At 41.0% G+C, this 13,962-nt stretch overlaps 1 protein-coding gene and 1 non-coding gene across 2 annotated transcripts; both read right to left on the bottom strand.

Moving 5' to 3' along the window:
* Positions 1-2,909: 2,909 nt before the first annotated feature.
* LOC104736270 (stress-response A/B barrel domain-containing protein At5g22580) lies at positions 2,910-3,700 on the bottom strand. Its single transcript, XM_010456224.2, has 2 exons — positions 3,358-3,700; positions 2,910-3,267 (listed from the first exon to the last, which is right to left on the bottom strand). Exons 1-2 carry the CDS (start codon positions 3,480-3,482, stop codon positions 3,057-3,059), a joined length of 336 nt encoding a protein of 111 aa, XP_010454526.2. The 5' UTR covers positions 3,483-3,700; the 3' UTR covers positions 2,910-3,056.
* A 10,155-nt stretch (positions 3,701-13,855) lies between these two features.
* LOC147929343 (small nucleolar RNA R71) lies at positions 13,856-13,962 on the bottom strand. Its single transcript, XR_015579004.1, has one exon. It is a non-coding gene; the product is annotated as a small nucleolar RNA R71 (small nucleolar RNA).

Raw genomic sequence — 13,962 nt, 5'->3', positions numbered from 1 at the left:
AGTCTATTAAGATCATTGAGTATGTTATTGAAATCTCTTTGAGCTAAACAGCTGCTATTTTCCTCCACTAATTTCGAAGACAGCTGTGTGACCCTCTACTTGGGAATCTGTCTCTCTGACCTCAGACATAGTACTCAGCCGTGGTATCCTCATCCTCTTGTACATATGTGGTATTTTTTTTCTTTTTGGATTTCAGAAGTTTATCATATCTATGCATATATATAATCTCAATAAAAAAAAAACAAAAAAAAAAACTTGTTTTGTCTGAGGATACTTTGATGAGCTTTCACATTCCTTGTTATCACAATTCTTCATGTTAAACACTGATAGGAAAAAATGTGGTTCTTTTTCATTAAAGGTTGTGTATAAGCACTTGTTCTTTGTTGGGTTTCGGTGTGCTGTCTAGGCCGCACCTGTCGGTTTGTCTTGAAATTTTTTTTAGGCCCATGAATGAATCTCACCTGTATGTTAAGTGTCGCAAGTCACTATATATATTGGAGAATGCCCTAACCCTAATTCATTTCTCCTTGTGCCGCTCTTGTCTCTTTGCAATCCACATCTCACGTTTGGTCTTAAAACCTTCTTCACACCCAGATCTCGCCTTTAATTGACTATGGACCACTACAATCCTTCCACGGATCTCGGTGCTGAAGATCTCACTCCGTCTGCTGACAATTCATCTGCTGCTCCTGTTCCTCGTTCAGCAGATTCGGTCGTTCCAAAAACCGAACCTGGAGTCTCTCGTTCTAAGAAGACCAAATGTCAACCTCCTACTCTTCCTCCATCCAAACGCTCATGCTCACGTGCCTCCGGTTCCAAGGGGAAGACTAAACCTCCGTCAGCTCCCACTCGTCGTTTGCCTCATCGTGGTTCCACTCGCCCATCTCTTCGTAATGATCTTGAAGATGTCACTGATGTTTCGACGTAACCCAAGTCTAATTTTACTACAGAGGATGTTCCTGAAGTTCCTCTACCGACGTTTCTCTCTCGTTATGTTGCCAACCGTCGCCTCACTGCCACTCGTGATCGCAACTACCCTGAATTGAAACTCCCATCCTCCAACTCCTAATCATCTTAGTTCATCTCTGAAGTCTCGATGCGTCGCTTTCAGACAATCTCGGATCGCTTATTCAATGAAATGGGGTTTCTTGCTCCGGATGCTCCACACGGTGGTGACGCTTACAAAATCTTGTCTGATTTTGGTCTCCTGCCCACGGTTACTGAAGTTGACTCGTTCGTTGGTAATATTGTGAAGGAGTTCTATGCGAATCTGGCTGAAGCTGAAATAGAAGGGATTGACACTCTCAAGGTCTTTGTTCGTGGATCCATATCCAAGTTCCTGACAGCCTTGATGACATTGTCACTCTCCTCGCTGATGGTCGGATTCGTGCTTGGGATCTTCGCAGCAAAAACGAGATGGGAGATACTGTGGCCATGCTTCAGAAGATTTGCTGTCAGAACTGGATACCAACCAAGAACCCAAGCTCTATGTCCGCTGAACGGTCTACACTTCTGTTCATGATTCTCAAAGGTCATAAGTTTTACTTTGGGAAGTTGATCTTTGATGAAATCTGTGCTTGTAGCTCTGTCGTTGTGAATGCCTCTTCCAATGTTCGTCTCATCCTTCCCAATCTCATCGATCAGCTTCTGCGTTTCCAACGAATTGTTCCTGCTCTCCCTGGTGATGTTACCTCTGCTGCACCGGCTAAGTTCAAGATTGAACCAAAGGAGCTTATGTCCTCTCAGGCCCCACTCACACTTCTGTCGGACATTCGTCACCTGCATGACTTCACCAAACTCGTGATGGAGCGTCTTGCAGGTAAGTCTCTCTTCTCATCTACTCTCCTTGCTGATTTCTCCTTAGTTTTTATATGAGTCTGTGCACTCAAGCAGGGGGAGATTACCTTGATATCGCATATTCTGAGGGTGAGGGTGATCCAGAAGATGAGGAAGACTGTGATGAGACCGAGAGTGGCTGAAGAAGTTAGTGTATGCTCGTATGTAGGGGGAGTAATATAAGTAGGAGTTTGACTTAGTGATTGTTTTTAGTCTGAAACTCTATAACGGTTATGTATTGCATCTACAATTGCAGAACGTTTCTCTTTTTAGTTCTACTCGCCTATGTACTGAATCTTTGAACCTTTTGTTGCTCTGAAGTATTTCCATTATCTTAATGCTTCTTGGTTTAGTTTTTCCTTTGTCTCTTTGTTCTGCACACTAACTTATTACAGGAAGCTTGAGGCACACACTCAGATAAAAAGGGGGAGATTGAAGAAACAAAGGATCTGTACGAGTTACAAGCTATCGCAGAATGTACCTGAAGGACTTCAGACGAAGCGGGAAAGTGTCAAGGTTTCTTTGCCAGCACAACACCTTGAAGACAGTGCGGTGCATCAAGCGTGGAGATGCTGAGCATGTGCGAAAAAGGTGTCAGCCTAAAAGGTGTCCGTTGGAAGCTACAAACATGTGGAGTGTTGAAGTCAACATAATGATGAGGGTTCTCCTATGACTCATTGGACAAAGAGAGGTTCTTGAAGGACACAGTGCATAGGATGACTTGCTGGATAAAGAAGAGTATGTGAAGATTGTTGCTGCATATAAAAGAGAAGCAGCTCACATCCTTGTTCGGTTACCACTTTTATAGAGAGAAAAGTGTGTGTGTTTAGATCTAAGCAAGAAGAACAATATTGCTTGAGGGTTTCATTGGTGAGTGAATAAAGAGAGAGCATAGCTGTTGCTGTGCAGGTAAGGTTGGGTAGATTAGGATTGTGTCAGTGGCAAACCAGCTGTTGTGCTGTTGCATAAAACTGATCAAACAAACTTGTAATATAGTTGTTTGAGAAAGTCTTAATAAAGCTCAGTTTACTGTTTTCTTGATGTTCTTGTAGTAGTATTCACGGTTCTAGTTATTTCAGAATTTCCCAAGTTCTATCCAAACCAGATGCTTTAACATCGCATATCGTAAACAAAACAAATCATACTGAAACATACATAACCCAAACAACTCAAACCTCGTTTACATTAAGAAACAACGTTCGATATGATCATCACAAGATTCACGGTGCTACAACAACGGAAGATTTGACGGCGGCCACCGGGAAATCCAAAAGCACGATCTTGTCGATGACGGCAGTGAAAGCGGCTGAGAATTCAACGTGAAGAGGATGGCTCGTGAATGCAACGTAACCATCTTTGTTTTCAAAGGTCATCGAGAATGCGTGTGTGAATCCTTGTCTAAGCATCTCGTGACTCTCTTTATCTTCTCCCCTAATTAATAATCAAATCGTACGGTTCATTACTTAACACAGAGATCCAAATAAATTATTGAAAAAATAAAAATTAAAACAAATGACGAACCATTCAAAAGATTTGACAGTATCGATCTGAGAGACAAGGTTCTCCAAGCCCTTCAAGATCTCATCAACCTTTGTATCTTCCTTAAACTTCACAACCACCAAATGCTTAAACCCTGAAATTGCCATTTCCTTACTTCGTTAATTACTTTTATTACTTTAGCTTCACTTACTTATGTTGAAGCATTTCTTATATAGAGGTGGAGATTCCTATGTATGTGCTCACATGTGAAGATGTACGTGTGTGAATGCACACGTGTGTGTGTCTGTACACATGTGTGTGAACAATAATGCTTTTTTTGCTGTGCTTGATTTCAATGTACAATTTTCTGTCTGCTTCTGACATTACCTATATGACTCTTTGTCTCTGAATTTAAACATATTTTTCTTTGTATGGCTTTCGTTTGTTTTTGACAACTTGCATGTTTTGTCAGGTTATAATTTGTATTTCGAATTTCTAGTCCGAATTTTTAGGTTCTGAGTAGTTTTTGACGTTAAGTAGGTTTGGATGTGTGTGTTCTCATTCACCGAAAGATAATAACTTGTATAGCTGTGTGATGCATAGTCGCATTAGCTAGCTAGGGCGTACCACGCGAACTCAAGTACGATATATGAATTTTTTTTAATGCAAATATATATATATATGTATTGATAAAATAGTAGTGGTATATATAAGGGAGATTTTCAAAAATAACACCAAAATAAGTTTTTTTTTCCAAATTTAGCACAATATCTCTAAAATTCCAAAATAGCACCAATTAATCTTTTAAAATTAAATTTTAAATTCAAAATACTAAATCCTACCCTTCAAAACTATAACGTAAATGTGAAATTGAGAACCCATACCAAAAAAACAAAATTTTAAAAATTTATTTTAAATATTTTAATGTGTTAAATAGTGCTATTTTTGGAAATTTATGGAATATATGCTATAATTGTCCATAAAACTTGTTATAGTGTTATTTTAGGATATTTCTCTATATATATCTATATATAACTTCCACCTTTTCTTTTGGTTTTGAGACCATCTTGGTATAGTTAATTATGTTACATTCTATAAGTTCAATTGGTATTGTTAACGCCGTTAAAAGTATCATAAAAAATATCACGAACGATAATGTTCAAATATATAAATAAATCGTATCACTAGAGTCTAATTATAGTTGAAATTTAATATTTATCATAAATAAAAATAATACAAATGTTTTGTATAATTTATCCAGCTATTTCAATTACTTTATTCTTTATATATTTTCATATTAATATATTACTCTCTCCGTTTTAAAATATAGAATGTTTTAGTTTTTTCTTTTGTCAACGGATGTTTTAGTTAAAACACATATTAAGAAATAGTTTTTTTTAAGAAAATTTTAATAAGTTTAACCAAAATAAAACTGTATAATATAAATATAAAATTAATCTAAAAAAAAATTGGAAATATCTTATATTATAAAACAAAATTACTTCTCTAAATATCTTATATATCCTATCTATACCAAATTGGCATGCCAATTGGAAATGCATTAATCGTAGTCACACATGACATATTCTTGGATTTATTCGGTAGTACTTTGAGTTTCACAGTGACGTGCGACAATATATATTTTTTTTCACAGAAGCAACTTATTTTTTTTTTGGTGTGAACAAGGAGGCAAGCCTCCTAGATTTTATTGAAATAGAAACTCAAAGTTACAAACGAACAGAATGAGGAACGCAATCCCACTAACATCCTCTATACAAATCGAAACAACAGAAGATGGACAACCTCCAATAATTGCAGCCCTAACGGCTGAGAGAAAGCATAGTTCGCCAAACCTTCAGCAAGCCGATTAGCCTCCCTATACACATGAGAAACTCGGACTGTCTAGTCCTTCGAAAGTAAGCCATAGCACAAATGCACTAGGAATGACAAGGGATGTGTATCACAAATCCATGTCTTGAGAAAACCGACCACCAATTCCGAATCCACCTCCAGTTCCAACCGAGTAACTCTGCGTTCCCAAGCAATAACCAACCCGTAATATATGCCCATAACTCCGCCAATGAAGCAGAACAAACACCAATATTAAAGACGAATCCTCCAATCCAACCCCCGTCCTTATCTCTCAAGACCCCCAGCTGTAGCGAAGCCAAGATTACCCCGAGAGGCACCATCAGTATTGAGTTTGACCCAGTCACCTTGCGGACATGTCCAAGCAATGTTCTGCACCACCCGATCTCCAGGATGTCTCCCCAGCCTCGCTAAAGACTGAGCGTGAACCACTTCCTTAGCTACATCCTTAACAAAACGAACCTGATCCCGACACTTTCTGGTCTCCCCAAATACATTCTGACATCGCCATTTCCACCCCCACCTCGTTGCCATCCCAAAAACAGTAGCCCAGGGCACTGCAAAATGTACTGATATGTCGCCAAAATTTGTGTAGATCCACTCCAATAAGGTTTGGTGAAAGAACAGAGCACACCTCTCAGGTACTACAATTCGTCTCCACAAACCCAACATCGCCGGAAAATCTCTTAGCACATGAAGAATGGTCTCCTCCCCACCCTTACACACTTGAAAAATCCCAGAGTCGCTCAGATGCCGCATGAATCTTTCAGCATTAGTCATAAGGACCTGATTTGCAACCAACCAGAAGAAAACCTTAACCCTCTCTGGGATAACTGCTCTCCACAACCGACCAAAGAAGCACTCCATACTTAAGTGAGGGTCCTGACTGCGAGTTAAAAAGAAATAAGTTGAGCTTACAGTGAAACGTCCGTCCTGACTCGCACTCCAGGCCACTCTATCTTTCGCTCCAGTGACAGAATCAACCACCACTGCAGCCAGGCGTAGCACATCTATCGGGGGAACAAAAGGTGCGATCCTAGCCAAGTCCCATCGGACACCCTCCATCCAATAATCCTTCACCAGTAAATCCTCCCAATCGGCTGGTAAGTCTCGGGAAGCCACACTCAACAGTGGCTCTGTATCCAACCAGCAATCCTTCCAAAATTTTATACTACTACCGTCTCCCATCACCCATCTTAGACCCGGAAACACAACATCCCGCAGACCCGTTCCTACACTTCTCCACGTAGAAGACCATGTACTTTTCACCCAAGTCCAAGAATTATCTCTAAACTCCCCAACCTTATACTTACTCCGCAACACACGTGACCACAAACTGACTGAATCATGTAACATCCGTCATCCAATCTTAGCTATCAGCGCTTTATTCATCACTTTAAAAGACTTAATCCCCAACCCGCCTTTGTTCTTACGTAAACAAAGGCGTTGCCAAGCCACCAAATATTGTTTCTTCTTCTCAGCGGTACTCCCCCAAATAAACCGCTCGTGAGGCCTTATCCAACCTTTCGAGAAGCAACTTATTTTATTAACACTAATATTCGTTAGCGAGGTTAGTTTCTCGTTTGAGGTTACCAAGGAATCGTATTTTTCCTTTTATTAAAAAAACTTTTGATTTTCCCAACCGAATAATCTCCCATTAGTAAGAAATTAAAATGATACAGTCTGTATACCGTTAATAACCACTTAACGTCTCTCATCGATAATGACAAAAAAATTAGCGCGTGAATAGGTTGGTTCAATCGTTCTCTATGGCCATGTATTGTTATTTTTATTTGGAAACATATTAAAGATTTAATGGCGACATAAATATTGGTCACGGAGGTGTTTTGATTTATTTTATGGTGATGTCGAGAAATGATTCCGTCAAGTACCCTTAAGTCTTAATTTTTAAGTCTCATTTGAGATGTCCTACAACAAGCCGTACCCACGAAAACTAAAAATAACCACACATATATTTTTTCTTTTCTTTTGTAATATTGCATGTATTCGATCAAACTCTAGAATATATCAGTTTTTTAAAAAAGGAAGGTATTCATAATGGCAAGCCGACCGATATGGTTATAGAAAAAAACAATAATAATTAAGAACATGCGTCAATTTTGGCCCGTGGGATTCATAAGAAGAAGAAAAAGATGCGTAAATTTGATTTCAACCAAGACCGATGTTGTTGATAAAAAAAAAATTGCCGAAACCAACTTTAAAAGTGGATTCAGTTGACTTTGGTAATTTCTCTTATTCCAATTTCCATATATATAAAGGATTTGAATATGATAATCACCCAAACTTAATAAAGGTATAAATATCTTTTATTTTTTTGGAACAAGATCTGAGAAAAATCGGAAACCTAATAGAAAGAGAAACATGGTGCATGGATTTGTGTCAGCTCAGCATCTTTTAGGCATCTCTTTTACAATAAAGTTTGATTCACCCATACCATTCCATTTTTTTTTTTTTTTGCTGGGATCATTCTTGCGGACTTTCTTCTATAAGCTAAATATGTACATAAGATATCTCCTCTTCACTGTGATTTCTAATTCCCTGTGATTACGTATTTTGTATCATTAGTCTTTATTGCTATTAGGTTTAGTAGGCTTCACCTCCACTACTTTGTATATATATATAGTCTTACATGTCTTAATAAAATTATCACCTTCAACATTTATATAGTATCAGAGCTCTCGCTCCTACAAACAAAAACATTTTTTTTTTTTTTTTCTCTTTAACGTTTATCTTCTTCCTTGTTTGTTTTTCTCTCCTCTTCATCAACGGCTGCTGTCAATCCTGAAACTGTTCCTCTCAATACCGAATCAGTTCTCAACATTAACATGTCTCATGTTATTCGTCTTACCAGCTCCAACTACCTCATGTGGAGCCTTCAAGTCCATTCGTTTCTTGACGGTCATGGCCTCTCCGGTCACCTTGATGCTGCTGCTACTGTCCCTGCTGCTACCACCGCTGGACAGCCAAATCCTACCTTCGTCAAATGGAGTCGTCAGGACAATCTCATCTACAGTGCCTTGATTGGCACAATTACGGTCACCCTTCAACCCCTTGTCTCCCGCACCACCACCGCGTCCCAGATCTGGACCAAGCTTGCCTCCACCTATGCGAAGCCCAGTCGTGGGCACATCAAACAACTGAAGACTCAACTCAAAAACTTTCCCAAGGGGCCAAAATCCATTGATGAATATGTTCAGGGCATCACCAACCGCCTTGATCAACTTGCGATTCTTGGTAAGTCGTACGATCATGAAGATGCCATCGAACTCATCCTTGATGGTCTCCCGGAAGACTACAAAACGGTGGTCGATCAAATTGAAGGGAAAGACACACCTCCCTCTCTGACTGAAGTTCATGAACGCCTCCTCAATCAAGAAGCCAAGTTACTCAGTGTTGTCTCCACCACGGCCCAACACTCTGTTTCTCCGATCTCCGCCAACAACATTCAACAACGCAACAATAAGTCATCCTTTGCCAACAACTCCTATGGCAACACAAAAACAGGCTCTCGCTCATCGTTTGGTTCTCGTCGTGATGGTACCAACTGGCCTCCCCAACAGTCTCCTGGTCTCGCTCATCGTTTGGCACTCTCGATTGGGTCATCCGTCTACTGCTATCTTAAATTCCATTGTTTCTGCTTTTTCTATTCCAGTTTCAGCTTCAAATAAAGAACAAGTTTCTTGTTCTGACTGTTTTCTTAATAAAAGTCATAAGCTTCCTTTCACAAATTCCTCAATAATCTCTACCAGACCTCTTGAATATGTCTTTACTGATGTATGGACATCACCCATCTTATCCATTGATAACTACAAATATTACATTGTCTTGGTTGATCATTTTACCCGTTATACATGGCTGTTTCCTTTAAAACGAAAATCTGATGTCAAACACACTTTCATAACATTCAAATCTCTTGCAGAAAATCTATTTCAAACTCGTATTGGTACTCTATTTTCAGATAACGGTGGAGAGTTCTTAGTGCTTCGTGACTTCCTTGCAGCCAGTGGTATTTCTCATCTCACCTCACCACCACACACTCCTGAGCATAATGGTCTCTCTGAAAGGAAACATCGACACATTGTCGAAACGGGTCTCATGCTTCTGACCACAGCCTCGGTTCCGAAAAGTTACTGGCCCTATGCCATTGCAACAGCTGTATACTTGATCAATCGAATGCCAACGACAGTCCTCTCAATGTTCTCTCCGTTCCAGAAACTCTTCGGTCACCAACCCAACTATCAGAAACTTCGTGTTTTTGGATGTTTGTGTTTTCCATGGTTGCGACCATACGCGACTCACAAGTTAGATGATCGCTCCCTCTGTTGTGTCTTCCTTGGCTATTCATCGACACAAAGTGCCTATCATTGCCTTCATATACCCACTGGGCGAATCTACACATCTAGGCACATTCAATTTGACGAGACCCGATACCCCTTTCAAGCGGTTGCGCCGACGACTCCTATCGATGATATGAATCCTTCACTGCCGCCTTCTGTAACATCCATTCCACTTCAACATTCTAGTTCGGCACCTCTCTCAAGACCCCCAAGCTCGGTTCTTCACCCTCCTTCGATCTCTGCAACTACACAAGTATTGTCTTCTTCGTCTCTTAATCCATCGATTTCTTCTATTCCTCAACAATCTGAGCCCACTGCTCTTTTAGAAAATGAGTCAAGGCCCGTGACTCAGACAAGCCCAATAACATCTGAGCCCACTGCTCAAGTCCAAAATCGGTTGCAACCCACAACTGAGACAGAGTCACTATCGCACAACCCTAATCCACACCAAGCTCGTTCTTCAACCTCCGTTACAAACCACCAGACCGAAACTCAACCAGCCGAACAACCAATTTTACCACCGAACCAGAATGTCCACAAAATGCAAACCAGGGCCAAAAACAACATCCGTAAACCAAAAGAAAAACAATCATTCTCTGTTTCAGGTCCTACGTCCCCCGTTCGCGAGCCCTCGACGATTACACAGGCGATGAAGGACGAGAATTGGCGGCGAGCTTGCTCAACTGAATATAATGCTCAAATCGCCAATCACACTTGGGATTTAGTTCCACCGGAACAACATCAGAATTTAGTTGGGTGTCGCTGGATTTTCACAACAAAATATCTCTCCAATGGGGTCCTTGATCGATATAAGGCACGCTTGGTTGCAAAAGGCTACACACAGCAATATGGGCTTGATTATGCAGAAACCTTTAGTCCTGTCATCAAGACAACGACAATCCGCCTTGTTTTGGATATTGCCACAAAGAAGTCTTGGCCAATTAAGCAACTTGACGTAAATAATGCGTTTCTACAAGGAGATTTGACAGAGGTAATTTACATGGCCCAACCTCAAGGGTTTGTTGATCAAGACCGTCCACACTTTGTATGTCGCCTGCGCAAGCCTATCTATGGCTTGAAACAAGCCCCCCGCGCCTGGTATACATCTCTCAAACACTATCTCCTTCACCTTGGTTTTGTTTCCTCTCTCGCTGATACTTCGCTGTTCATTTATCACATGGGCGATACTATCACTTATGTTCTGGTGTATGTTGATGATATCATTGTTACTGGAAATAACAATGATTCTGTTGCTCAGTTCTTGCATTGTCTGGCCGAGAGATTCTCCATTAAAGATCCCACTGATTTGCATTTTTTCCTTGGCGTCGAAGTCACTCGTTCACCAATGGGTATTCATCTTATGCAAAGGAAAAATATAATGGATATGCTTCACAAGTATAACATGACAGATTGCAAACCGGTCTTGACTCCAATGCAAACCAGTCCCAAGCTTACTCGTCATGGTATTCCCTTGGCCGAACCAGCTACATACCGCTCCCTAGTTGGAAGTCTACAATACTTAGCTTTCACCCGTCCAGACTTAACCTTTGCGGTTAATCGGCTGTCTCAGTTCATGCACAAGCCTACTAAGGAACACTGGATAGCTGCGAAAAGGGTCTTACGCTATCTTGCGGGTACAACAACGCATGACATTACTCTTTATAAGAACTCTCCTCTTGTCCTCCATGCTTTCTCTGATGCTGACTGGGCTGGTGATACTGATGATTATGTTTCAACTAATGGCTATATTACTTATCTTGGAAAAAATCCAATCAGTTGGTCCTCAAAGAAGCAACATGGGGTTGCTCGCTCCTCTACAGAAGCGGAGTACCGTGCTGTTGCAAACACTGCTGCCGAAGTTCGATGGTTGTGTTCTCTCCTCACTGAACTTAAGGTTGATCTCCACTTGACTCCTGTCATTTATTGTGATATGTCTATATTTTGTCTCTCCTTAGCCTATTTTTATCATGCATTTAGCTAGGATAACTCATTGGTTCGCATCGTTTTCTAGTTTTTTCTATACACTTTGCACGTCTAGGTAGCTCTTGCATCATCCTTGCATACATTGTGCATTTTGGAGTATTTCAGGTATTTAGGAAACGCTGGAAGCTATTCTCGTCCGAGCCATGGTCACCATCTTCATTCTCGTCCGAGCCATGGTCACCATCTTCATTCTCGTCCGAGCCATGGTCACCATCTTCGTTTCGTCCGAGCCATGGTCACCATCTTCATTCTCGTCCGAGCCATGGTCACCATCTTTGTTTCGTCCGAGCCATGGTCACCATCTTCATTCTCGTCCGAGCCATGGTCACCATCTTCATTCTCGTCCGAGCCATGGTCACCATCTTCGTTTCGTCCAAGCCATGGTCACCATCTTCATTCTCGTCCGAGCCATGGTCACCATCTCCGTCTCGTCCGAGCCATTGTCACCATCTCCGTTCCGTCCGAGCTATCCGTCCAAGTCATGCTCCTCAGCCTTCCATCCGAGCTATGATGACATTGGATTCCATTCGACGCACATGGACTTGATCGCACATGTCGGGAAGAAAGACGTTTGGTTTCACATGCTTCAGGAGATTACCGAACCGACGCTTTACCTTGTCGTTTTAAGTTTTAGGGCTTTCCATGTTGGACTACTATATATACATTTTGTTAAGTCTTTGCGGAGACATCTTATCTTTTAATCTCGTTTTCGTTCCCAGAAGGTTTTTAACCTAGCATCCAAAACACGTTCTCAGACTTGTATTCCGATATCGTTGAGATTTATTGAGATTTTCCATTTGATTCCTTCTACAAAGTTGTTAATCTTATTTTTATCTATCTTATTATGCTTGATTCAATGATTTCTGTGTTTGCATCCTTGACTATGATTTTCGGATCTGAGTAGTGTGGTAGTTCCTGAGGATGGGATAGATTAGGTGGAGGATCTTAGGATGTAGAGTGTTTAAGCTTTGATTGTAAAATTCCCTTCTGGACTAGAGTTAGAATTACTTGTTTCTCTCTGATCAATTGGAACTAGGTTCGAGACATTTCCGCACCCAAAAGGTGTTTGATGAAATGTCTGACCAACTAGTGCCAGAGACTTACGTTCCTAGCCTAAGAGATTAGTTGTCTAGGATGTTTGTTGACACGAATGAACTTGTCTGTCATGCCTGCTCGACCACGTTTCTCTAGCGAGAGCTAGGTATGGAAGTGGTTGCGTCTGAGTAGCTTTTGCCAAGAGATTGGATTAGCTAAGTTGTGATGTTCATTGTTTAGGGATACTTTGCTTATGGTATGTTAAACACTCCTTAGACTAGAATACTCCACCGACATCAATTACCCCATCCTTAGGACTTCTTTCTTTCTGATTTTATTACATTCTTGGAACTGTTTCGTTTGTTCATGCTTAGAATCGTTTGCGTTTTTATTCACTTTCGCTTCTTGTCATGCATTCTTGTTTCTTGTTCTGTGACTCATTTCCATTTCGCATTTTGATCATTCTAGGACTCTTAGATAAAAACACTCTTTGAATTGGCTTAACTTGTGATTCCTTGATTGCATCTTGAGTGATAGTAAACATTCCCAACTGGATTGACACCTTAAGTACTACAACTACATAAGGTTAATTGAACCTACTAGGAGACATAAAAAATCTTAGTATCAATTTGGCGCCGTTGCCATTTGGGAATCGTTTTGCTACATTTAAGATTTCAAGTTTTGCAAGATTAAGTTCTGTTACACTTATCATTCTGAGTACTGACTTGCTTTGGTTTTTTGCTTGTTTGTCTTGCACCTCAGGTACCTGTTGATTGCAACCTTGCATGCACACCAGATCAAGAGGGCATCAGAATCTCCTTCCTGTTATCGACGAAATCAATCGGTTGCAACGCCCACGACAAGCTCGTATTTCCACCGATCATCCCGTACCAGTCCCTATGGAACAACAGCATGAACCACATCAGGGACCGCGAAACATTGGTGCTGGGAATGCACCGAACACTCACACTCAACGTGCTGGAATCGTCCCTCCCGCCGTGCCGAACAACAACTTCGAGATCAAAAGTGGTCTGATTACCATGATCCAAGGAAACAAGTTTCACGGGTTGCCTATGGAGGATCCACTCGACCACTTGGACGAGTTCGACCGTCTTTGTGGTCTCACCAAGATCAACGGCGTGAGTGAGGATGGTTACAAGTTGCGCCTCTTCCCTTTCTCCCTGGGAGACAAGGCTCATCAATGGGAGAAAAACCTTCCCAAGGGATCAATCACCACCTGGGATGGCTGCAAGAAGGCATTCTTGGCCAAGTTTTTCTCTAACTCCAGAACAGCACGTCTCAGGAATGAGATTTCCAGCTTCACTCAGAAGAGCTCAGAATCATTCTGTGAAGCCTGGGAGCGTTTCAAGGGTTACCACAGCCAGTGTCCACACCATGGTTT

The sequence above is a fragment of the Camelina sativa genome, chromosome 13 (assembly GCF_030686135.1).
Source record: "Camelina sativa cultivar CO46 ecotype springtype chromosome 13, ASM3068613v1".
NCBI lineage: Eukaryota > Viridiplantae > Streptophyta > Magnoliopsida > Brassicales > Brassicaceae > Camelina > Camelina sativa.
This window is presented reverse-complemented; position numbering and strand designations above follow the sequence as displayed.